General features: G+C 31.2%; 1 protein-coding gene across 1 annotated transcript; it reads right to left on the bottom strand.

The window, feature by feature from the left end:
• Positions 1–9,592: 9,592 nt before the first annotated feature.
• Positions 9,593–13,805, bottom strand: LOC114917037 (myosin-7). Its single transcript, XM_083075158.1, has 8 exons — positions 12,236–13,805; positions 11,818–12,137; positions 11,588–11,730; positions 11,362–11,508; positions 11,146–11,247; positions 10,767–10,824; positions 10,580–10,681; positions 9,593–9,930 (listed from the first exon to the last, which is right to left on the bottom strand). The coding sequence occupies exons 2-8, from the start codon at positions 11,995–11,997 to the stop codon at positions 9,742–9,744; spliced, it is 921 nt and encodes a 306-aa protein (XP_082931284.1). The 5' UTR covers positions 11,998–12,137; positions 12,236–13,805; the 3' UTR covers positions 9,593–9,741.
• Positions 13,806–27,921: the final 14,116 nt, after the last annotated feature.

The raw sequence follows: 27,921 nt of genomic DNA, 5'->3' as shown, positions 1-27,921 counted from the left end.
GAATACGATTTTGGAAGATATTTTTTCAAAGATAAGTGTTTATGTTGATCTGTATTTGTAGACTAACGTAGTACCTGATGGCGATGGTTGCGGGGCGGTTTGAGAAGATGTTGTCTTGAACTTGGAGCACTTGACGGGCCATATTGGTGTTTGAAATGGCGACCATGTGGAGGAAGCCCATACGGAGGTGGAAAACGCCGCCGTATTTGTTTGCGAGGTGGGCGAGGCCCTTGTGGGTTAGGTGCTTCATGATTAGCATGTTGGCGATGATGGGTAAGGCTTTTGGTCCCGGTGGATATGGTTTGGTTCTTCGGAGTAGAGACAGTGAAACTAGAAGAAGCATTATTAGTGGGATGATGGACAAGAGAGCCATGTTGAATGGATCTACTCTTATGTTCTGTGCTTGTTCAACCAAATTAATTAATCTGCGTGCCTTTATGAAGCCAAGTATGGTAATATACAGGAAATGGTAGATGGATTTTAGGGTGTAAGAAAATTATATTTTTTAGGTTAAAATCCTTATTTGGTCTCTTATAATATTTTTTTGTTTTATTTTAGTCTCATTTTAATTTTTGGTTTCAATTTGGTCCCTAATAATTTAAATTATTATAATTTGGGACTTTCTTCCAAATGATTTAAACAGAATTAATTGTTGGCCACGTGGATGCCAGGTGGATGCCACGTAGATGCATACGTGGCTGCCAAATTTCATGAATACACATGGAACCAGAACGGCCCGTTCTGAAACTAGAACGACCCGTTCTGCTTGTACATATTATGTGTTAATTTTGCAACTGAAACGGACCGTTCCAAATGCAAATTTAACACACCATGAGTGCACCAGAACGGGTCGTTCTAAAACCAGAACGGGCCGTTCTGGTTTTAGAGCAAGTCTTTCTAGATTCAGAACAGCCCGTTCCAAAATGCCAACTTCGTTTTCCTGGTGTGATTACACTAAAAGTTGATAACATATCATAAATTTAAAGACAGAAACATGGTTCAGAAACTGAAAACAAAAATTCAGAACATAACATATGCTAAAAAAGTTCAAAGAAATTACCGAGAAAGAAAATCATTTGGGTAACGCTGAAGGGAAACTCTAAACCACAAAAATTCAAGTTGTACCTCCTCAAGAACAGGTTGTTATTGTTGAGGTACATCGTCAATGACTTCAAGGGGAAACACCGTTTCGTTTCATCCTTGACTGTATAGTGTCAATTTGGAAGTAAGTGGTTCACTCCAGTTTGACAAACAATAAAATAAAACCTGCTACCATTGTCCTTAGTAATATACTGCATCGTCTTTAATGATACAGTGTATAGTTCAAATGTTTAATAATTTAAGTTATCAATCCCCATTGACAATATTACCAAATCTAGTGTTTGAAATGTTTTGTAACTTGGGTCTTTTTCCGTGCACGATTTACAACCGTGAACTATAATTATCATCCATTCTAGAACCAAAACGGCCCGTTCTGGTTACACTATTGGTGTGTTAATTTTGCATCTGGAACGACCCGTTCCAGATACAAAATTAACACACCAACAGTGCAACCAGAATGGGTCATTCTGGTTCCAGGTGTATTCAAAAAATTTGGCATCATCTACGTGGCATCTACGTGGCATCCACCTGGCACCCACGTGGCCAACAGTTAACTCTGTTTAAATCATTTGGACGGAAGTCTCAAATTGCAATAATTTAAATTATTGAGGACCAAATTGAAACAAAAAATTAAAGTGGGACTAAATTGAAACAAAAAAAATGTTATCAAGGACTAAATAAGGATTTTAACCTATTTTTTATATATCTTATTATTTTAAGTGATTTATCCATATATTATTTTTCTCTCTTTTTTATATTATATCACTTATTATACTTATATTTTATTTTATTTTATTTTATTTTACGATACTAGTATAAAGTAAGTTAGTTGTTTGGGACAATAGGAAGTTATAAACAACTTTTTTTTTATAAATTTGAAAGTTTCAAATTTATAGTTATTTTTTTCTTCTCTTTAAGCTAATTTATTAGATAAAATTGATTTTTTTTATCGTCTTGAAACAAAATTAAATATCACAGAATTATTTTTTAGCAAATTTATTTGAAAATAATGTATTATGATTATAATCAATTATGCACATAATTTATTATTAAAATAATATATCTTTCATAACTTTCTTAAATATATAATAGAATTTGGGATTTTTAAAAAAATATTTTCCTAACAAAAATAAAAGGAAAAGTACGACTATCAATGTTATAGGTAGAGTAATAGAATTATATTTTTTGATATTTAAAATTTATTAAAATTATAAAAAAAAATTCTGTCTCTCTCTTTATATATATATATATATATATATATATATATATTTCAAGAATAAGTCCATCAAGACTCATTCAACTCAATAATTCATATTTAATATTAAATTTTAAAAATTCAGTCGTTGAATTAAAAGTTCTTAATACATAAATCAATTATACAATTTTTTAAAAAAAATTGAAAACTATTTGATACTCTATTTTATTAATTCAAATTGATAGATAATCATAAAAATATTTTATACTTTGATTTAAATTAATAAAACGGAGTATTAAATAATTTTCAAGTTTTTTTTAAATTTATAGATTTAATCTATGTATTAAGAATTCAATGGTTGTATTATTAAATTTTGATGTAGAATATGAATTATTGAATGAAATAGGTCTAGGTAGACTTATTTTTGAAATAAGTGGATCCCTCCTTTAATATATATATATATATATATGGAGAGAGAAAATCTTATAATTTTAAATATTATAAAAATATAATTCTATTACTTTAATTATAAAATTAATAGTGGTATTTTTCCTTTTACTTTTCTTAGGATTTTTTTTTTAGAAATTTCAAATTCTATTATGTGTTTAGGAAAGCTACGAAAGTTATATTATTTCAACAATCGATTATGTGTATAATTGATTATAATTATAATAATTTTTTTATAAGTTTGCTGAAAAATAATTTTTAAAAATTTGCAAACATCATCTATATATTAAAAAAAAATTTGTTAAATTATTGAAATTTGATGTAAAACATAAGTTATATTCAATGTAATAAGTCTACTAAGACTTACTATATATTGAAGTGAGTGAAACCTTCCTATCTATCTATCTCTCCCTCTCTCTCTCTATATATATATATATATTAGTTAGAATAGTTATCAACAAAGTGTGATATGATTAATAGATAACTTTGTCTATTGAATATGTGATCAAAAATTTGATTATTAGTTCATATTAAAAAATGTTTGTTAAGTAATATTTGATAAGAAATCTCATCACCTTAAGATATTAGTTTTTAATTTTCGGCTACGAAATATCATAATTTACCCAAAAAAAAAAATAATTTTCGATAGCATAAGTAATTTTAGGAGTTTTTAATTAGTGATAAAGGTTTTAGGAAGTTTTCTTCAATGAAGGTGTTTTTTTTTTAAAAATTAATCTCTTATCTCTTTCAATTTAACAATTTTTTTAAATTAAATTTTGATATATATTTTTTAAAAAATCATCATTGATTGAAAATATTTTTATATCATAGTATAAATTATTTATTATAAATCTAAAATATAAATTAAATGTTAAAATATTTATTTATGACATTTTTTAAATTAAAATATAATTCATATATTAAAAAATATTTTTTATTTTAAATTTCAATTATATTAAATAAACATTTATTCCATGCTTTGTAGAGAATAAAATACAAGTTGATAAATATCCAACCAATCAAGGAAAAGATTCTTTGTGTGATATTGGAAGTCTCATGACAAAGTTCAAGATGAAGATGATGAAGTAAGGTTTAGAATAATTATGAAGATCAATGCAAGTTCAAATTCAAAGACCGTACCAAAATGGATCACTTTCCTTCAAGTTGATGAAGACTTCGGCCCAAATTGAAGACAAACATGACAAGCCCAAACTCATATCTAGAAGAAGCATTAATGGGCTGAAGCTTAAATAGTTTTGGGCTGAATAATTACTTAAGTCCATTTTCTTTTGTTATTTTAATTTTTGTATTTTATTTTAATTAAATAAGTTCATATGGCTTTTCATATTGCCTAGGTTAGTTTTAAGTGTCAGTAGGAATTTTAGTGGAAAATAAATGTTAGTGAGAATTAGTGGGATTTTAATGTCTAGTGGAGCTTAGTGGAAAGTTATTACACGTAAGTGATAAGTTACTTATCTTAGCCTATAAATAGGAACATCTTGTAAGCATCCAAATCAGATTTGAATATATTCATTTTTTGAGTTTCTCATTATAAAAGCTTTTTCCTTTGTTCTTAGAAAAGAACTTGATAGTGTTGGTTCTACTGGTAGGTCATAGTTAGGGTCACACTTCTTTATTTTGATAACTTTGATTCTATCGGCGGTTGCGATTAAGGTCAAGTTCCTCTTTATTCCTTTACCTGTTTTCAAGATGGTCCTACGTTTTAAAAATCATATCATTTGGTATCAGAGCTTCAACTCTTGAATTCAGGTGTATCTATCCTTTATCTATTTATCTTCTTTAATCTAAAAAAAAAATTCTTTGCTGCTTTCATTTTTTTCCTTTGTTCTATTTCATTGTTTGATCATCTTCTTTGTTATCTCTTGTACTTCTTCTCTCTTGGTATCATTCAACAAAAAAAATTTAAAAAAATGTGTTGAGAAAAGAAGTGTATTGAGGAAAAAAAAATTGAAAAAAAAAGAAAGAGAAAAAAATAGTTGGTGTTGTTTAATATTTTACGTCAAATTACATTTTGCACATTCAAAAAAAATGATTCTTCTTTTGTTCAATTCTAAATACTTTCATTGTTTGTTCCCTAAAAAAAATAGAAATCAAAAGAAAGAAAATAGATCCTTGTCATTTTTTGTTTCCCCAATTTCCTTGTTCTTGTTTTTTAAAGTTATCATATCATCCATCTCTTACTATTTCTTGTTGTGTAGAATCATCCTCAAAAGTTCTTACTTAAGAGCTCATAAGGAGAAGCTGAGTGGTAAAAGGCAAGAGTGGTGAGACCATCAAAAGGGAAAAGGCCAAATTGAGTGAAACACGAGGGACTAAAATAAATTTGAGTGTAAACATGTGAGAGAGTGTTTGGGTGAGGATTTTTTTTCTCTCTAACTAAATTTGTGCAGAAATTTTAATCATGAGTGGAGGAGAAAATGATGTTGATTTCAAGTTTTTGTGAAGGCTGTTCAAGAACAATTCAATGCTCTAAATGCAAGATTGGATAATTTACAATCTAATTCTAGACCTAGGACCCCTCCTAAACAATGTAGTGATGAGGAAGAAGAGTATTTAGATGGTAGTCATGGTGAAAGAAGAAGTTTTGAACTAAGAAGTGATAATCATTTGGGTAATATCAAGATGACAATTCCAACATTTCAAGGAAAGAATGATCCTGAATTGTATTTGGAGTGGGAGAGAAAGGTTGAGCATGTGTTTGATTGTCATAATTACTCAGAAGAGAAAAAGGTAAAATTAGCAGTTGTTGAATTTACTGATTATGTTAGTATTTGGTGGGATCAGTTTGTGATTAACAAGCGTAGAAATGGAGAAAGGTTTATTTGTACATGGGAAGAAATGAAGGTTGTCATAAGAAGGAGATTTGTACCAAGTCATTATCATAGGGACTTGCATAGAAAATTGCAAAGTTTAACTCAAGGATCTATGAGTGTGGAGGACTACTATAAAGAGATGGAGCTAGCCATGATTAGAGTTAATGTTGAGGAAGACTATGAGGTAACTATGGCAAGGTTTATTGGAGGTTTAAAGAAGGAGATGGTTGATGTGGTGGAGTTACAACATTATGTGGAGGTGGAGGATTTGTTGCACAAGGCAATTCAGGTAGAACGACAAATGAAGTCGAAAGGCCCTTCCAAAGTTAATTCATCTTCTAACTCTTTATGGAGATCAAATTGGAAGAACAACAAAGCCGTTGCAAATCCTGATTTGAAGGCTAAATTCATCCACTCATTCTAAAGGTAAAATTGAAACTAACACATCTTCTAGATCATGGGACATCAAATGTTTTAGGTGCCAAGGAATTGAACAGGGTACAAACTTTTGTAATTTTTACTTAGTTTTAGGGTATTCACAATCATTCAAAAGATATACCAATAATGAAAGTGAGAAACTTTAGAGTTGGGGCCAACCTCCAATTTGATTTGTGCCTTAAGCAAGACAATTCATTTCCCCTTATTTGAAAAGAAATTTCTCCCTTCATCCAGTAATTTGAATTATTCACCCCCATTTTAAACTTTTGTTCTTATTAATCTCATAAATTTAGGAATTTAAATTCCTTTTAATTGCACACAATTGTAGGGAGTTGCAAGAAGCCTATCCAAGCTCACCTTGAGGGAAATAGAAGATGATTTGACTTAGCTCAAATTAAGGTTATATAATAATAGTAATACTAACATATTCATTTTAATTAAAAGGTTAATCAATAATCTTCAAAATATTTAGTTATACATTTAAGAATAGAGGTGGCAAACAAATGGATCATATGATTTTTAAGTTAAATTTTGATAGATCAAATAAAAAATATATTAATTCATTTAGATTTTTTAAAAAGTTATTTAAAAATTCAATTCATCTAATTCATTTAAGAAAAAAAAGTCTAATCCATCTATTAACAAATTTTTAATAGACAGATATACGATTCATCCATGACAATATGTTTTAAAGAAAATATTTTTTTATAAAAATATTTTTAAAAAAATATTATAAGTCCTTATATTATTATATAATCTTTTAAAATCTCAATCGAATATATTTTTCTTATTGTAATCTAAATATCCAACCAATTTTGAAAAATAAATGGACTATTATTGATTCATAAATATAAGTAGATGGATTAAATTTAATTTATTATTTTTATATTTATATAATGATCAAATTAAATGAATTTATTTATGAATGAATTAAATGGTTGGTGAATAAAAGATTGATTTACCATCTCTATTTAAGATTTATGATTATTTAGTTGTATGTCTTTTTGGGCTTATGCATAGTTAGACCCAAATGCGTACTAATCAATCAGGGGTTGCTATTTGCACTGTCCTTTTTTGTTTTTCGCATTGTTCACGATTGTTTTTTTCAAAAAATCCTTTGCATAGATTAGTTTTGATCATTCATTGAAAATATTCAGTGAAACTTACACAAATATGTTATACTAAAAAAAGCATCATAATGGTGCACAATATATAAACAATGACAAATCAAATATATACGCAAACTCAAAATTAAACAAATTTTCCTAAAATTACAAAAAAAAAAAAAAAAAAAACAAATATTCACTCCTCCTGATACATAGATACCTGAATCTACTTGTTGTGTGAAGTCATTGTTTGATGGGCTTTAGATTTTGATGGGCTAATTAGAATCAAGACTCTTGGACCTAATTCTTGAACTGATGGGTACTACTTAGGTAAGACACAAAAAAGTTGTTGTTGTTGTTTTTTTTTTTAATTTTTTTTAAACGAGATGGAAACAAAAAGTAAAGAACAAAAGAAACAAAAACTGCAAGTTGGATTACTTTTTGAAAACAAAAATTTAGTTTTCATCTTACCTGACTGGTGTACCCGTCAGGTTGAATTATTTATTATATTAATACTTTATAAAAGTATGACTAAAAAATGGCCAAGTTTAAGTAATAAAAGTATATTAGATTCACAATTGTATATTTTTAAATTTATATAGCCATCAACGTTTTAAAGTGATTATCATTAGTTTACTAATTTTAAGAACTAAAATTTCATTATATAATTTTAAAGGCTACATTAATTTTTATAATCTGAAAAAATACTTTGGCAATTTACACATAGAAACAGAAATAATTTGACTAAGACAAAAAGAGACAAGAAATTATTAAGCAGTTCAAATTATCGTGCTAGTGATTTTAATCAATTAATTTATATTAGTTTAATAAAAAAATTAATAATATTTGATTACATATGATGTTTTGCTGACTCCATTAGAAAATATTTGTTTCACGAATTATAAGTTTCTAAGAAATCGTACTCTTAAGAATATTTTAACTAAAATATTATTATTTTTGGGTATATTTAAAAGACGTGTTCGGTTGCATCTTAATATTTCTTGATATATTTTTAAATTGAAAATAATTTAAATAAAAAAAATGAAGTTACAAGTATGTTAATATATAACTTGCCATATTTTCACGAGAATATCATTTTCCTATTGTAACACCACTACAACAAAATTCATTTTTACCGACAATTATTTACCGGCAATAAATTAATTGCCTTTGTTTTATTATTTAATAAAAGTATTAGTGACTAATATATAATGGTCACTAAAAATATATTTATATCACACCAAAATTTATTATTAGCGACAATTATTTATTAAGAAAAACTTTAGTCCCACATCGACTAGAAATAAAATAATTAAAGAGTATATAAATGAATAATAACTCTCACCTTACAAGTTTGTTATGTAGGATTGAGTTAGACCTTATTATGCTAAATTAGTATGAGATTACTCACTATTATCAAACTCAATAATCCTTAAACTTAAGAGGGTCGACTATTGATAAGAAAATAATTTTATATATATATATATATATATATATATATATAATTAGAAGATAACCTTCATCTTAAAGTTCCACATCAACTAGAAAATAATTATATATATATATATATATATATATAATTAGAAGATAACCTTCATCTTAAAGTTTCACATCAACTAGAAATAAGATAATTAAAAAGAATATATAAGCAGAAAGACAACTCTCATCTTACAAGTTCCACATCAACTAGAGATAAAGTAATTATTTATTTGTACTCATCTTACAAGTCCCACATTGACTAGAAAGTAAAAAATGTCACAAAAAGATATATACTTTTTTCGACCATTATAAGGGTTTTTACCAGCATTTTGAATAATTGCCGCTAAATGCTTTAGCGACACTGCATACAATGGCTAATGTGAAAATGCGGTAAAAGATCTTGTAACAATTTTTATTACCACTAAAAATTATATTAAATGCCACTAAAAGTATATTTTGTTGTAGTGCACCCCAATTTTTATAAAATTATATTAATAATATATAGTATTTATTTTAATATTTTAATGTGTTTATTAAAAGGATTTTTAGTATTATTTAACTATTTGATATGAGTTTTATTTTTTTATATATAAAATATATGTTATTTTTACAAAAGGGAGAAATATATTTTATATTATTTATATATTTTAACACTACTACAAAAGCACTGTTCTACATCGGTTCTGAAAGGTAATCTACATCGGTTATAAAACCGATGTAGAATAGAGAGATGTAGATTTGCGTTTAAATCTACATCGGTTGTGAGAAAACCGATGTAGATTTGCGTTCAAATCTACATCGGTTATCAGAAAAACCGATGTAGATTTGCGTTGAAATCTACATCGGTTCTCAGAAAAACCGATGTAGATTTGCATTCAAATCTACATCGGTTCTACCTTAAACCGATGTAGATTGCATATAAAAAAAAAAAAAAATCTTTGCAATTGCATAACCATAAGCTTTGCAATTGTTTGGAACGCCAAAAAAAAAAGTTGAACTCAAGTGCTTACAGACATTAAATATAAATCAATAAATGTATATCATTAAAGAAACAAACCAAAAATAAGTATCAAAACACAAGTGGATATTCTAACTAGTCAAATCCAAGAGTGCAACAAATATAAGTGTGGCCACTAAAACCTCAGCAAACAATTTTTTTTTTTCCGAATAAAGTTGTTTTTGTAAAGAAAATGAAAAAAACTGAAACAAACTTTTCAACTCCACCCCCCACAACACGATTCACACCAAAAACAGAATGCACACCAGAATTCAAAGATATTCCATCTCCAACTGGAAGACCACCCCGTGATCTAGTAAATGCATTTTGGCCCTGCATCCAGTCCAAATAGCAAATAAATAAGAATCAAGAATAAAACAAAAATTTTCTTGCAATATAAATTTCAAGTAAAATTAAATGAAAATCACAACCAAAGAGTATTCATCCACTAAAGAATCATTCATCTCTTGGTAAATATCAACCAACAATCAAGATTTCTTCATTAAATGACCCTGAAGTTTTTATTTTTTAGTGAACATAAAAATTGCGCCATTGATGAAGATTATAAGATCTCACGTAGGCAAAGTGTTCTTACTTCTTAGCAAACTATTAACTAAACCAAAAACATTTTTCAATAATGTTAACTATTGGCTTGCTGAAGCGTTTGTTGTCTTTAAATGTTTGATATAGCTTTTCAGCAAATGTTTCATGCGTTGATCTTGGAAACATGCTACAAAGAATAAGCAGGATAATCTTACAATCTCAAAGGCTATGCATATGCACACGTCACTACATAATGCATATATATAGATGTATATTTAAAGCAAAATGACCAAGATTAGCCATGCTACATTTTGTCAAAAAATCTAGGTATTTGTAAAAATAATAGAATAATCACTATTCATAACCGATTAACTTACTCCAAGTTTTTATTTGATGGGAGGTTTTAAGAAAGAAAACAAGCATCATGAAAATGTTATACCTTTTCTATGAGATCAAGAACATCTTGATTATCAACGAACTCGATATAACTCCAATCAATCTCTTCCTTTGTATATTCCTCTTGCTCCATTTTGAAGACATGCTGCATAATAAAATGTTAACTGAGTCAACAGAAATTGTTTACAAGATAATGAATTCCAAGAAGACAGAAAATAAAAGAATCAAACCTGGTTGAAATGTTGCTGTAATTTCTCATTTGTCAAATTGATACAAAATTGCTCAAAGCTGTGCAGGACCATTTAAACATTACAGAGAACAGTTCAAAATATTAGTAACATAGGCACAGAAAAAGGTCAATCCAAGAAATTACACTATAGTCATTAATTACAAAGCATTTTTGGCTAAAAAGTTTTTGTTGCACCATTTATCCTGGGTATCCATCAAGCAAAGCAAAAACTATGGACAATATTAACTAATGCATAAAATAAAAATTTTACATCTTTATCAACTTTTATTTCATAATTCAGACACAAAGCATATAAGTTCCTTGATTAATAATCCCACTTCATATAAACAGCAGGAAAGCAAAGGGTACTGGCTAAGCACCTGTTTGTCTTGAAACTCTCAAATCCATATATATCTAGAACCCCGATCAAGTTATTTGAATCTGGATCTTGCCCAATAGAGTTGTTAATCTTGTCCACAATCCTGGATCAACAGATGTTCGCATCAATTGAATAACAGAAACTCATACATACTAAAATAAGCTTTCATAAGGATATATAAAATTATTTATATTTTCATAAACACCACAGAAATTACCAGTCAAAAAGCCTTGAATAAACTATTTTAGCCAATGCATCTCTACTGAGAGCTGCAGAAGTTGGATCAAGCGATTTTGTTATGGTGTCACCACGAGTCACCATAACACGTTTGCAGAAAGAGGCTTCAAGGGACTTCTCATCACACCTACCATAAACAAATAAATAAGTAACCATATACATACTAGATTTGAAGATTAAACTTCCAGAGAAACAACATCACTTACATCAAAAGCTCAGCTGCGACTTTTAGGTGGTAATGGGAATTTTCATCCTTGGGCTGAGAGGAATCCAGTTCCTCTTCCCCACCTTTAACAAATTCAATGTTTCCTAAATGAAGCACTGCTGCTACTATTCGAAATATAGCATCCTGAGAAGAGGGATGGCAAAATTTTCTAATGAAAACAATAAAAAGAGAAAGAAAACACTCTCCAACAGGGATGTTACTGAGTGGCACCTGCTCATCAGAGCTGATCCCAACAACCTCCATAGCTCTTTTAGTAGCAATGTACTCTTTAGAATCATCCAACCCATCCAGGGGGACGCTTGTTTGCACTCCTAGCATGCAGCTCAAACACAATGGGCGTGACAACCTACTTACACCAAAAACCAAATTAAAAAAAAAATACAAACCCATAATCTGAGACTCTAAAAACACAAAAAAAAGTAACCTATCCTCAACTTACTTACTTCAACCCCCTTACAAATCTCACAAAAGCAAAAAACCCCAGAGTCACGAATCACTCCTTGAAGCGCTGATTCTCCAGGCTTCCGTGCCTACAAAAATCCTCAAACACATGAAACTCACATATCAAGCAGAAACTCCCAATTCAAATCTAAAACCAAGACAATCAAAAGAACCAAACAAACAATACCTTCGTCCCCTTCTTGTACCTCACTGGCAATCCCTCAAGAATCCCCGTAGCAAGAAGTTCCTTCAATTTCTTCGCAAACCGACATTGGCGTAGACTCTCCGGCATGAATCTTGGGTTCATCATCGCTCTGAAGATCAACGACGTCGCTCTTGGCCTCTTCCTCGCTCATGGCGGCATCCTCGGGGGGCTTGGTCTCCTCGGCCTTCCTGGAGCGCTTACGGGCTGAAGCGGTGGGTCAAGATGGTTCTTGCTGGCCCGCGTCTGGCCCAAGGAGCCAGCGTAGATCTCGGACTGGGCCTTCATGGCATAGGCAAACTCACGCTTGAGGCCAGAGCGAACCCTAGAGAGCAAGACGAACTCGTCAGAATCAGTGCCTTTGGCCATTGATTTCAAGAAATCACGGAAGGTTAGAGAAGGAAGGGTCGAGGGTTAGGGTTTGCGGAGGCGCTAAAGATGGGTTTGGTCGAAGACGAGAGAAAGGAAAAAGTGTTGAGAGGCGCCAAAGTCACTATTGCTCATCCCTTCTACATCGGTTAAAAGGAAACCGATGTAGAATACTTCATATTTACATCGGTTTTAGGAACAACCGATGTAAATATGCTCATATTTTGTATTTATTTACAAGATTGCCACCGCATATATTTTTTACATTGGTTTTTGGTGAACCGATGTAAATATGGCGATGTAAAATGCGCTTTTTGTAGTAGTGTAAGTGAGCTCTATTTTAATATAAAACATGATTTTTAATTAATATTTAATTATTTGATATGGAACATGTTTTAATGAAATGTATTTTATCAAAGGCTAAGCATATCTTATTTTTAATTAAAAAAAAAAAGAGAAAGTGTATTTTGATTATTTGTAATGTATTTATTTTAGAGTTATGAATATTATTTACTCTGTTATATAAATTATATTTTATTCACGAGACATGATTTTATGATTATTATTTTGATTAGTATTATGAAGGTAATTTTGTGAAATGTATTTTATTTTATGATGCTTATGTTATTTGATTAAAAGGGAAGAGTTGTATTTTAATTATATTAGGCTATTATTTATGTGATAAGAAGGGAAGGAACGACGTGAAGGTCTTTCGGTATTTGTTATTAATATTTATTTTATTAATTGAGAAAAAGGGGGTTATGAGAGGTTATTAGAGGTTACCAAGTCATTTCATGTATTCATTTCTTCCTTACTCATTTTCTTTCTACGCTTTTGAAGACCAAGGAGAACTTGAAGAAGAGAACCAACTCAATTCTGCTCATGCTTCATCTTCTGTTCATCAAGGTAAGGGGGAGTGAGAAACCTCGCTTGGAGGTGTGGGAATAATTGTTAGGTAGCATGATTGACCCCCTAATCTCTTGCCTGATGCATACTTTAGGAACAGACAAATTATCAAAGTTTTCTGTTTTAATATCTGAGTTTTCTGTTGGGTTTCTGGTTAGATGTGATGCGTGAATATGTGTTTGATTTCAAAATTAGATAAGTTTTTATATGAATTAGAGTGTTCTATGGATTCCTATATGAAACCCTATGAGAAACAATTAGGGGTATGATCTTTTGACGAGATTTGAGGTAGTTTACATAAATTTGAGTATGAATTTGTGTTCTAGGTGTTATTTGAAGTCTTTTTACTAATTGAATGCTATAATTACGTGTGTGGTTGTGAAATATGCAAGATTTTGCGAAGTTAAGTAATGCAAGTTCGCGTTGGGGCGTCGAACGCAGCTCTTAGCGTTGGGTGCAGTTTTGAAGCCAGATGCAATTTTTTTAAGCCATGCTTAATAGTTAAGCCAAGTGCAATTTTTTTAAATCAGGCACAGGAAAGTCTCGTTAGGCAGATTTCTCCGCTTTGGCGCGACATTAAATTCATCGGGCACGGCAAGTATGACGCTTCGCTTTTGGTGTGGCATTTAATGCACCGGGCATGAGTTGAGGCGCGCCAGGCGTGATCCGTATGATGTTTTACACGTTTTATGTCTTATTTGAAGGTGCAAATTGTGTAAGAATTACCTTATTGCTGTGTTAACGTAAGTGATGTGTTTTATGAGCATGATAAGGACAAGAATCTTCAAATGATGATCTAATGAGTATGACTATGAGAAATGTGAAATGTGAACAAGTGACATGAGACATGATGTGAATTACGTGCTATTGTGAATACTATGACTAGGAGAATGTGAAATGTGATGAAATGAGATAAGACATGAAATTCCAAGACAAGTAGAGTGATGAGTCCATGAAGTGTGAATGTGTGTGACATGCATCATGTGCATCTATGTGACGGGTACGATATGGAGTATACCGTTAGGGAAAGCCTTCCTTGTGTAACAACTTGGCGGAGTCCTAGGGGATAGTGCGGTTTGGATGTCTCAATTTCGCTTGTTTGTGAGCACGAGACGTAACTTGCACATTTTCGCTATCCCATACAGATCCTAGCAGTACATCCTTCTAGTTGAGAGTGTATGAGTAGCTCCCTACATGTACTCCTATACTACCTTAGGTGTGTTGTTTAGTCAGCACACCAGTGATATGAGATATGTGATTGGTGCCACATGCGTGCATTTATGAGTCAAATCCTTGACATCATTGCTTGGTAAATGAGTGTGCATGTGATATTGATTTTGTATGTGTTTTGTTTATATGTAATTTGTGCTTGTGACTTGTATTATGTTTGTTGCGTGTGTGTTGTCTAACCTTTATTTCTGCACCTGAACTTGAGTGAGATGTTTTTCACACCCTTGTTGCTCTTTGTATGTGTTTAAATTGTGTTGCAGGTGATCATCAACATAAGAATGTTGGTGATGAAGCTTAGGCTTCAGTTGGGCGTGCTCTAATAGGATATGTGATATCGAGGCATAGTTAGGACTAATTTAAGACTTTAGTTTCTTTCTTTTGTTTTTGGAAAACCTTTAACTTTATTTCTTCTGTAATTTTTGCAAGTGAACTATGATTATGTATGCGAATGTGAATCTTTTATCTCTTTGTTAATTAAAACTTATCTAATCGAGAAAGTTTTATTTATTTTAATTTTATCTTACAATTATTAAATATTATGTTGGGGTAGAGGGTATAACACCTATCCCTCAATATGGGAATAAAAATATAAAATAAAATATGATAGGATAACTTCTCTCGAGATGAATAATACTAAATAATTTTTTAAAATTTATAACGGACACAAAAATATTACATACTTATGCTTATATTTCCATAATAAAACAAACACAGTGATATTTGTCGAATGAGATCCTATGGTAATGGCACGAGAAAAACGGAATATTTCCTCCATACTTAGAAATGATGGCATAGACAGCTAATCCACCTTCCCATTGGCATCAAACCAAGACCCGCAGATTGGAACTCACTTATGCACATAGTAATAATGCACTTGAAAAATCTAAGTCACTGCACTAAAGCAACATTGACATTACACTCCACTACCAATCTTCCCTTTGATCTAATTCTATAATGTTGATGTCCTCCGCATGCAATCTTTATCACGCCGCCACTAGCGCAGCTTGCAACAAAATTCTAATCGTTAAGAAAAAGCTAGCCAACACTACCCCCACCCAACAACATCCACTCTATCCCATGTGCTACCTAGCTTTACGCTACATACATATATACATATAGCATGGTGAATCTCTTTTCTTATAATGGACTTGCAACTAAAATAGCTAGAGGTTAATTTGCAAGTTGCAACCAAGCCAATGGATAATCTTCTCATGTAATTAGCCGACAAAACAAAAGCTAAGCGAAGAAAAAGACAAGACTTAAGCGCACTAGTATGAACTATCAACACATAACGCAGCTAGCAAGACTAATATATTAAATTTCCACGACATTTATCATTTGTGCCAATATATAGCTACAAAAAGGTATAGAAAGTGGGCCTTCGTATGTGTTTATGGGTTATTATATTGGTATATCATGTTTTCTATTCATTCTCACTTTAACCTTTTTTTTTTTTCTTTAATTTTAGTTACATTATTTGTCACCCTCACATGTATTAGTACTATCTCTTCTGTTATATCTTCTTTCTATGTTAGTCTCTTTATTTTTATTTTCTCTCTCTTCTTTCTACTTATTCTTATTCACCCCAAAAAAAAAGGGTTGTAATTGCTCTTTTTTGTCTCCCACATAAATAACTGTCATCTTAAACCGATAAGGTACTCATGCTTGGGTGCTGCACTAATAGGAAATCATTTTCAAACGAAGTCAACTCAACTGATTAATTAACATAAAGGAATTGCGGTTTCAACAATAATATAAAATGTTGAATAAGGACAGAGAGATAGTACGTACTAGAGTTATTATATGCTCTCAATAGCATTGCAGTGATAGAAAACTAGCAGGGAAATTGAGGTGGGGACAAATTGCACTTGAAGGCAAATCAAAGTTGTGTGTCTTCATTCATTATCACGATGCCTTCCTAACTTTTGCAGCCTTATGTGGCTTGGAGTTTGTTATGTGGGGACTATTGTACTACATTAGGGTCTGTGAATGGGAATACACGAGTGCTCCCACTGCATTGCGAAGGGTATAAAAGGGTGGTATTGGGTAAGTGTTATGCATCATTTGGCGTAGCCAATGCAAGACATGGGGGATATTATGAGGAGTGTGTTTGGGGTGTTGGTGGTTGTTGTGATCGTAAGTCCTTGTTTGGCTAATGTGAGAAACGATTTTCATGAGACAAGGGAAGGCGTTGTTAACTCTACCACTCGATTTTCTCAGGGAAACCGTGGTTTGGGTGGAGATGTTGGTGGAAGTGAGAGAAACTCATCGGAAATGTTATTGGGTGAAAGGAAGTTTAGTGGGGGAAATGGTGGGAGTGGAGGAGGTGGTGGTGGAGGGAATGGAAGTGGGAGTGGAAAAGGTGGACATAAAGGACGAAAAAGAGGTGGAGGAAGTGGTGGAGGAGGTGGGGGTGGAGGAGGGTCAGGTGGTGGTGGTGGTGGAGGAAATGGAGGAGGTCATGGATGGGGAGGAGGAAGTGGGAGTGGTGGAGGTGGAGGAGGAGGAGGAGGGGGTGGTGGAAGTGGGGGAGGTGGAGGAGGTGGTGGTGGTGGTGGCGGTGGAGGAGGAGGTGGTGGTGGTGAGGGTTGGGGTTGGGGTGGTGGAGGAGCTGGCAGTGTTAGATGTTGGGTGTGGGGATGTGGTAAGAAGTTAGAAAAAAAGAGTGGAATTCTTGCGTCAAACTCCAAGGGATAAAGGAATATATATATATAACGTTGTTGACTTCTTGTGGATTTGGTTATGCTTTCATGGTGTTTTCTCTAAATTTACTATACTGTTCATGATGATGATCTTCTGATTTGGACGTACGTAGTTCAAGCTTTGCAAATAAATTCTCTCAATTTTCTTTTCTTTTCTTTTTTTTTGCCGGTGGTTACATTAGAAAAAGAAATGAAAATGAAGAGTCGTGTTATACAAAGTTTTGTAATTGTGGTCTACTTCCCATAATATAAGGTGTGATTTTTGCTCGGTTATCGGGTGAAGTATGTGTTGCGTCGTCGTTACTGCTGTTACTGATTTCATGTTATAATTCCATTCGGTACCTAATAGTTTAATGATTGAATTATTTAGTTTAAAGTTTTTAATATATAAATTAAATTTGTAAATTTTAAAAAAAATTGAAAATTATTTAATATTTTATTTTATTAATTTAAATTATTAAATAATTATAAAAATATTTTATACGTTGATTTAAATTAATAAAATAAAATATCAAATAATTTTTAATTTTTTTTTAAAATTTACAGATTTTATCTATACATTAAAAATTTTAAATTCAACTATTAGATTGTTGAAATTTAATGTTAAACATGAGTTATTGAATGTTAATAAATGTAGATAAACTTATTTTTAGAGTATACAGATCTCTCCTCATACATACATATATATATATATATATATATATATATATATATTATTAGACTTTTCTAAATTTTGTTACATAAAAAAATTTGGACTAATTAAGTCTTTTTTTATTAATACTTGATTTTTAGTTTTTTAATTTAAAAAATTAGAATTCTAATTGAAATTATAATAAAAAGAGAATATTTTATTTTGTAACTAAATTAATAAGTTAAATCTTTACCATTTCCTTCTTTTAAAGTCACCACCACCATTCTCAAAGTCATCATTATCTAATTTTAAAAGATATTTTCTTCCTTTTTCTACTCTCTAAATTCTGAACCATGTACATAAAAAGTGAGAACGTAAAATTTAATCAATTCCTTTTAAAACTTAATCTCTCCTTAATCTTGTTCTTAAAATATATTAACCACGATTACAAAATCTTTCCTACTTAATAAAATATTTTAATATCTTTTAATAAAATATTATATATTATATTTTAAAATATATTAAATAATTAAAACAAATATTAAACAACTTTAATTAATAAAAATAAGAAGTACTAAAATTATTAATAAAATACTTATATTATAGTTTATGAAAGATAGGATGTTACAACTCTCCTCTTCTTTTAAAAATCTCGTCCTCGAAATTACTTGAAGTAAACAAAATCGAATATATTTCCTGCATTTGACTTTCTAACTCTCACATAACACTTTCTTTAATATTTTCTCCCCAAACAACCTTGACCAAAGGAATTTCCTCACCTCTTAGTTGTTTCATCCTATTATCCTTAATCCTCAAAGGAACGGTTTCATAAGTGAGGTTATCCTTGAACTAAAGTTGTCGAACTCAACAACATGGGACGAATCATGAATGTATTTTCGAAGTTGGGAAACATGAAAAACATCAAGCAAATTAGAAAAGGATAGAGACAAAGCAATTTGGTAAGCAACATTACCAATCCTGTTAAGCATTTGATAAGGACCAATGAATCGTGGATTAAGCTTACGAGATTTAAGTGTTCTACCAACTCCAGTCCAAGGAGTTACCTTAAGGAATACATGGTCTCCCTCCTTAAACTCTAGGTCTTTACTTCTCTTATCATGATAGCTTTTCTACCTACTCTGGAATGCTCTCATTCTATCTTGGATTAGTGTCACATTCTCAATAGTTTGTTGAACTACCTCACATCCTAATATAGAATTCTCCCTAGGTTTTATCGAACACAAGGGTATTTTATATCTCCTACTCTAAGGTGCCTTATAGGGTGCCATCCCAATAATGGAATGGTGACTATTATTATAGGTAAACTCTATCAAAGGTAGATAACTATCCCAATTACCCCCATGTTCTAAGGCACATGCCCTCAACAAGACTTTTAGAGATTATATGATTCGCTCGATCTGACCATCTATTTGAGGGTGATATGCTACTCAACCTAACCTTGGTACCTAAATCCTTATGCAAGCTCAACTAAAATATAGAAGTAAACCTCGGGTCTTTATTAGAAACTATACTAGCAGGAACCTCATGCAACCTCACAATCTCACTTATCTAGGTCGACCTCTCCAAAGGGTATTGAATATTGATAGGGATAAAATGGGCAGAATTTGCTAGTCTATCCACAATAATCCAAATGGAATCTAGATTCTTTATGATTCTAGGTAACCCAATCACAAAATCCATAGAGATATTATCCCAATTTCACACTTTTATTTTTAAAGGTTGCGACTTTCCCAAAGGTTTTTGATGCTCTACCTTAGACTTTTGACACACTAGGCAACCATAGACAAACTTTTTTTATCTCCCTCTTCATCTTAGGCCACCAAAACATCTTATTAAGGTCTTGGTACATCTTAGTAGCTCCTGGTTGGATACTAAGGCTACTCTTATGACCTTCCTCATAGATCATCTTCTTAAGCTCACGCACATAAGGAACACACAACCTATCCTTAAGTCTCAAACTCCAACTCTAATCTCATTCTCTTTCCCTTGGTTCATCTTATCTACTTGACTTAACAAGAAAGGATCTACTTTTTGACTCTCTCTAATCTCATCTATTAGGCTATTGGTCACTTTCAAGGTTCCCAATCTAATACTTCTAAGGATCAACTCAAAAGCCCAATTAAAGTCTCTAAACTCTTCTAATAAGCTAAGCTCTTTAACCATCAAAGTAGACACTTTAAGGGATTTCCTACTCAATGCATCAACCATTACATTAGCCTTACCGGGGTGATAGCTAAGCTCAAAGTCGTAGTCCTTAAGAAACTCTAACCATCTCCTTTATTTCATGTTAAGCTATTTTTTTTGTCAAATAGGTACTTAAGGATTTTATGGTCATTAAACACCTTAAATCTAGATTTAAATAGGTAATGTCTCTGTAACTTTAAAACAAAAACTATTGCAACTAACTCTAAGTCATGGGTAAGATAATTTTGTTCATGGATTTTTAACTCCCTAGATGCATAGGCTACTACCTTCCATTTCTACATAAGTACTCCTCCTAAACCCATCTTAGAGGCGTCACAATACACTATAAAGGTTTCATTAGGGTCAAATAATGCTAAAATAGGTGCAATAGTCAGTCTCCTCTTAAGCTCCTAAAAGCTCTCCTGACACATAGAGTCCCACCCAAAAGGTTGGTTCTTCTTAGTCATCTTAGTCAAAGGTAAGGCTAACTTAGAAAAATCTTTTATAAACTTATAATACCCAGTTAAACCTAGGAAACTCCTAATATCAAAAACTAACTTAGGTGTTTTCCACTCGAGTACAACTTCTACCTTAGAAGGATCTACAACTATTTCTCTCTCGAAAACCACATGTTCTAAGAAACTCACACTATCTAGCCAAAATTCACACTTAGACAACTTAGTATAAAGCTTCTGATCCTTAAGGTTTTGCAACACTATCCTAAGATGCTTAGTATGATCTTCCCTTGTCTTATAATATACAAGGATATGATCTATGAAGACCACTACAAACCTATCAAGGTATACGCAAAAGATCCTATTCATGTAATCCATGAATACTCTAGGTGCATTAGTCACACCAAAAGGCATAACTAAATACTCGTAGTGCTCATAGTGGGTCCTAAAAGCAATCTTTTGAATATCTTTAGACTTCACTCGAATTTGGTGATAACCTAATCTCAAATATATCTTACTAAACACACAAGCCCCAACTAGTTGGTCCACAAGGTCATTTATCCTATGCAAAGGATATCTATTATTAATGGTAACCTTGTTAAGCTGGTAGTAATCCACACACAATCTCATGCTCCCATCTTTTTTTCTTCACTAGCAATATAAACACTCCCTAAGGTGATACACTCGACCTAATGAACTATTTCTCTTGAAACTCTTTTATTTGTTTCTTAAGTTTAGCTAACTCCTTAGGGGACATCCTATAGGGTGCTACACATATGGGTGTAGTACTAGGTACTAAGTCTATGAAAAATTCTGTCTCTCTCTCAAGTGGTAAGCTAGACATATTCTTAGGGAAAATTTCAAGAAAATCACTCACTAAAGGGATCTCACTAAGCTCACTTTCTCTCTCAAGTCTTAAATAGGAAAGAATCATATATACCATATCGTTTTCCTTTAAAAAAGTTTTATCTTATTAGCACTTAAAAACACTACACTCTTACTCTCAACAAAGGATATGGATTTTTTGAAGCAATTTAAAAGGACATGATTGAAAGATAATAAGTCCATTTCAAGAATGATATCTAGTTGACTAAGAGACAAACATATGAGGTCAACCGAAAATTTCTCTTCAAAAATAAAAATAAGACACTTAAGATAAATAATAGAAGTAGTTATAGGACCATTAGTGGGAGTCTCCACAACCAGATCATAGCTCAAACAAGACATGGTCAATTTCAATTTTTAGACGCATGCAAAAGAAATAAAGAATGGGTTGCACTAGAATCAAACAGTAAAACAAAGTGATTCTCAACTATGAAACAAATACCTTGTATTAGATTCTCAAATTGAGCAACTTTAGCACCACTAAGAGCAAATACTCTTCCAGTAGTCTTTGAATGCCCAGATTGAGAACTATCTCCCACTCCAATTATGCGTGGCCTGGGCAGCTGTGGACATTGAGTACTAATATGACTTTTTCCATTGTAGTTGAAGCACATGATCTTTTTATTCGAATAGTTATAATGTTCATACCCATATTGCCCACACTTCTTGCATCTACTAATAGGTGTAGAAACAAAGCCTCTTACACTAGCAGTACCATTCATGAAAAAGCCTCTAACAACAAACTTACTTCCATTGCCTCTAGCACGATTCCCTTGAAACTTGGCTGAAGTAAAGTAAGACTTACTTCTACTCTGACCACCAAATCTCCCATCACAAATAGGACCACTTCCCTTGTAGAAAAAAAACATAGTGATACATCTCCTGGGAATTGATTGTTGTCTTCACTTCAAGACAAAGGCCATTCACTAATTTAATTCACTTAGACCTTTCATTACCCTTACATGGTAGTGAGAGCAATAATGGACAAGCTCATCAAACTTAGCAACATATTCAGTAACAGTACCATCTTATTACTTCAGTTCAAGGAATTCCACCTCTTTCTGACTCCTCACATCATTAGGAAAATACTTCTCAAGAAAAACCTTCTTGAAGTTATCCCAATTAACTAGCATTACTTCATCCATCATCCTTTGTAGAGCTCCTTCCCACAAAAGTAAGTGTCAGATGTCAACATGAAGGTAGCAAGATTCACCTTTTGAGTAGCAGGACACTCCATAGCCTTAAATATTTTCTTAATATTAGTCAACCAATGCCTTTCGAGTCATATCCTTTCTTAAAAGAGGGTAGATGGTTATGTTGAAAGTGCTCCAGCTAGCTAGGAGTAACTCTAGTTCTATTAGTCTCTATAGCTCTTACTAACACTTGAAGAGCATTAACGATAACATGATCATTCCTACCAACCATAATTTTGATACATAACAACAAAAAAATTAACTATCACATCAAATATAACAAATGAATAATTAGAGAACATATGAAAATGTAGATAGACACACAATACACACATCTTATTTAAATCAATTAGGCTCTAATATCACTAAATGTGACACCCTTTATCCTGCATGCCATAACACATATTATAATATAAATTGAATAACCGCGATGTAATAAATGAACTCAAAGTCACACAAGTAGAGAGAATCACATTTTAATATCAATTAGACTTAGCAAAAATAACAATTACAAAGGAAATAAAACCAGACTATTCAAATTAAATAACATGAATCAAATACTAGCTAGCCCTAACTAATCCCCAATGTCACATGTCCTATTAGAGCAAAACCCAACATTGAGGACTAGGCCACATCACCAGCACCCTTAACATCATGTTGATGATCACTTATAACAATCACAAAAAGACAACATATAAGAAAAGGGAGTGAGAAACATCTCACTCTAGCTAGCTCACGGTGCAGGAATGCAAACTAGTTAGCAAAACACAAACAACACATATAGTAAGATGTAACATACACAGTTACACATTATCATCATACTTAATTCATTCATAACATAAAAAAACAACAAATATGATTATAATGTGTATGCAATGGACACGAACTACATGTTATCATGCATGAGGCGCTAATAAAAATATCACACTTATGCATTGTTGCTAGCAGTACACTATAGTAATTTAGGAGTACATGTCGGGTCACACCCTTTGTGCACTCTCACTAGAAGGACATGCTACCAGAGTTTGGTCGGGACAGTTAAGTCACACAAGATACATCCTATGCTCATGAGGGCACGACTGAGACTTCCAAACCAAGCTATCCCCAAGGTTGGTTTCCAAGCTTTTACACAAGGGACTTTCCCTAGTAGTGTATTCCATATCGTACTATTACAAAAACATTTTTATGCATATAATGCATGAAAAATTGATTTTATGCATTACATTCACATGATTCCATAATCTAATATCTAACATTCTCCTCATATTTACTTTTCATTCATATTCATATGTTCATTGATAAACCAATTTTTGTATATCTTTCTATGCGTTATTTTTTGGTTTATTTGACTTTTATTATTACCATATTGTGATATATTAGCTTTGATTTGTTCTAGTGAGTCATTTTGGTCTTAGCTATAAATTTTAGTTAATTTCTATAACTTTTCTTATTTTGACATTGTTTCTTATGCAGACCATATTTAGAGTTCCTAACATCAGACTTGGACGTTCTTGGTCTCCTTGAAAAGATAAGAGAGTTCTACAACTTTTCTGTTGAAAGCAAATGCAAGTTTAGACAATAAGTTACCCAAACTTGCATTGCAAAGTTGCGGTCCTGCACAATATTTTCTTTTTTCTTTTTAGATTGTAATGTTAGGATTTGTTTACAAGTGTAATTAATTGATTTAGTGGGTTGGACCTTTAATTAATCATATTATGCCCATTAGTGTAGTCTATAAATAAGTGTAAAACACGTACACTTAACATCATATACCTCATTTTTCAAATTTTAGAGTTGTTTCCTCTGTAATTTTTCTAAATTTTCACTCTCTCTTGCTTACATGAATTGGATTGCTGCAACATGATTATGAATCGTGACTAGTTGGTTAATTGATTCCAGGTTTAAGAACTATGATAAAATTTGAGTTCCTGATCCTTTTACCTAACAAATTCTCTTTTTCTCTTCTTCTCTGTTTTGAAATTTTATTTTGTTTTTCATAATTTTGAATTTCATTTTGGATCTAGAACAAAGATTAGAGATTATTTTTAGATTTAAATTTAGACCTAAAGTAACCTAAATTGCTTAACTCAACCGTTCACTATACCATTGAATTTTATTAAAATTGTGATATCGCAATTGCATTTTATGTTTTTGATGGAATTCATAGGTCTAGATCTATATCTATATATATTTTTATTATTATGTTCATGTTGAAGTATGTTGATTAAAAATTCGGATTTATTGTTAAATTATGAAAATTTTACTATATATGGAATGAAACCTTAAATCGATACTTCTCTTATTAAATTTCCAATTCCTAATTATTTGTTTGTTGATTGAATACTATTCAAATATTAAAAATCTCCTTGCTAACTGCATGATAAAATATGAGTTTAATGTGCTTGTGTTTTTGAAGAATGACTCAGGTTGTTCCATGTATTGCAAATAAATTTTAGGGGAAATCTAGTTTACTTTTGATAGTGACTTGACAATGCTATCATTATCAATTCATATCACATTAACATCGTAATAAAGGATCACAAAATAGAATTCAACAAAAGCACAACGAGAGATTCATAGGTAGGACGACACCCAACGACACATGCCTTGTGCCCAGAACGAGTCCTCTAGAGGACCACATTGGTATCTGTCTGACCACACCTGACGTGACTGAGCCCGTGTCTAGCGAGAACACCATCGAGAGCTTTCTAGAGTGTCCATGCCCAACGTGAATCAACTCACATCTGACAGAAACATCACAGGGAACTCCTAGAGCTTCCACACTGACAAGAGTCATCCCACGCTCAGCGTGAGAAACCCGAAGAGCAACTTTTGCTTTCGGCCTCGATGACCCTTGATGCTCTTCAAGTGGAACTTGGCAATGTTTCAAAAAACAAACATAGTAGAAAATATAGAATTTACAAATCATGCATCAATTCATCAAATGCTTAATTCAATCAGTAAACATGTTCTATAACAAGCAATTAACATTCAATATCACCCAATTTACACATACAACCAATATCTTTACTCAAAATCACATTAATTTCCCTTAGGATTTCCTATGGGAACCAATAGGGATGTCAAATCATACAATTATCATCCAAAGTACAAAATTAATCATACATTCGAATAATTCATGACATTAATTATGAGTAAGAAGGATAGGAGCAAAACAGAAGCATTAGGAAAAAACCTCAAACATGAGCATACAACAAACACAAGACTAGGGGTTAATCCCATTATCCAGGATACAAACTACACCCAGAGCGAGGTTTCTCATTCCCCTTACCTGGATAAGCTCTAGACGACATGTGCGCAACTCTAGGTGATTTCTTTCCTGCTCTTGCTCTCTAAGCTTTGAAGTGCATACGTGAAAAGTGAGAACGTAAAAACTGATCAATTCTTTTTTAAAACTTAACCTTTCCTTAACCATATAGTTAAAACATATTAACTACAGTTACAAAATTCTTCCCTCTTAATAAAATATTTTTATATCCTTTAATAAAATATCATATATTATGTTCTAAAATATAACAAATAATTAAAATAAATATTAAACAATTTTTATTTATGAAAATAAAAGTATTATTAACAAAAAAAACTTATATTATATTTTATGAAAAATGGGGTGTTACATAAATTATTAAAATTTGATGTAAAATATAAATTATTTAGAGAAGTAAATTTAGATAGACTTACTCTTAAAGTAAGTAGATCCCTTATATATATATAGATGTGTGTGTGTGTATGGAATAGACTAACAAATTTATTTTATTATTATGTCATGTATAAAAATTCAAATTATTAAAGTTTTTTGGTATAGTTTTTAATATTTTTTTAGTAAAATTTAACATCAAGTTGACGATACTATAAATAAAAACAAAATATTGTTATTGTTGATTTTTAATAGACAAATTATAAAAACTAATTTTATAAATGTCTAAAGTAATGCATATTCAAATATTTGAAGACAACATATATTAAAAATACGTTGGGGTCAAACTTTATTTCTATGACTAAATAATTAAATATTAACCCTCTTTAAATGGTTAAACAACGTAACGTTAATTATGATCTGATATTAAGTAAATGGTATAAAAATTAATATTAACTTAATAATATTCAAGCTAAGTTTTACTTTTTAGTTTTTATTTTTATATCATAAAAATTAGTATAATGAGATGAAAATAGAAAGTAAAGGTGCAATTTAACCTAAATATTATTAAATTAAATAATTATTGTGTTATCTATAAATATATAATAATGGGACAAAAATTGATGATTTTATAAAATTTAGAGGCTAAAATTGTGGAATTAAAAAATGAAGGATTAGAATTGCGAATTTGATATTATAGGAGACAAAAAGTGCAATTTAGCCTAAAATTTATATAATCAAGAGACGATTTATGTAATGAAGATAATGCATACTATTGAAAATTCACAAATAGTATTTGAATGAGTTCAAGTAAGTTTTATAATTTTAAAAGTTATTAATTTAAGTTCTTATTTTATTATATGTTTTATAAATTATTACTAATTGTTGTTCTAATTTTCCTTAATAAATATTTATAGATCGATCACCATTGTTGTTAGAAGAAATAAACACCATTAGGAAACAATAAGCTACATTTTTCCTTGAGCATTAGACTGACTAGGACTTATGTTTTCTAGTTTCACACATTTTTGTAGTTAAGGATGTATACTATTATTTTACTTATTATGTTCACAAGTATGTATTGCATGTATATAAAACTCTTCTGATTATATATATGGTTAACATTTAGCTTTAACGCTTCATTTGTATGTAATTTGGCCCATTGAGAAGTAATATAGGAAATGTAGACCTTTTGGTCCATTGAAGACTCATTAATAAACTAAATCTATATATGAACTGCTTAGTATTTTTTGATTTGCATGTTTTGTTTTGGGATGATCCCAAAATAGACATGTTATTTTAAAAAAATGTGTTACTTTTAAAATTAATTTTACAAACGATTTTAAAAGTCAAGACATACAAAATTGGCTCTTTTAAAATCAATCAAACAATTAATTTTACAAGTAAAAAATAATCAATTTTAAAAGTATTTTTTCA

This window comes from Cajanus cajan, chromosome 5, assembly GCF_000230855.2.
Source record: "Cajanus cajan strain Asha chromosome 5, NIPB_CcT2T_4, whole genome shotgun sequence".
Classification (NCBI taxonomy): domain Eukaryota; kingdom Viridiplantae; phylum Streptophyta; class Magnoliopsida; order Fabales; family Fabaceae; genus Cajanus; species Cajanus cajan.
Note: the sequence above shows the minus strand (reverse complement) of the source record. Positions and strands in the feature narration are given on the sequence as shown.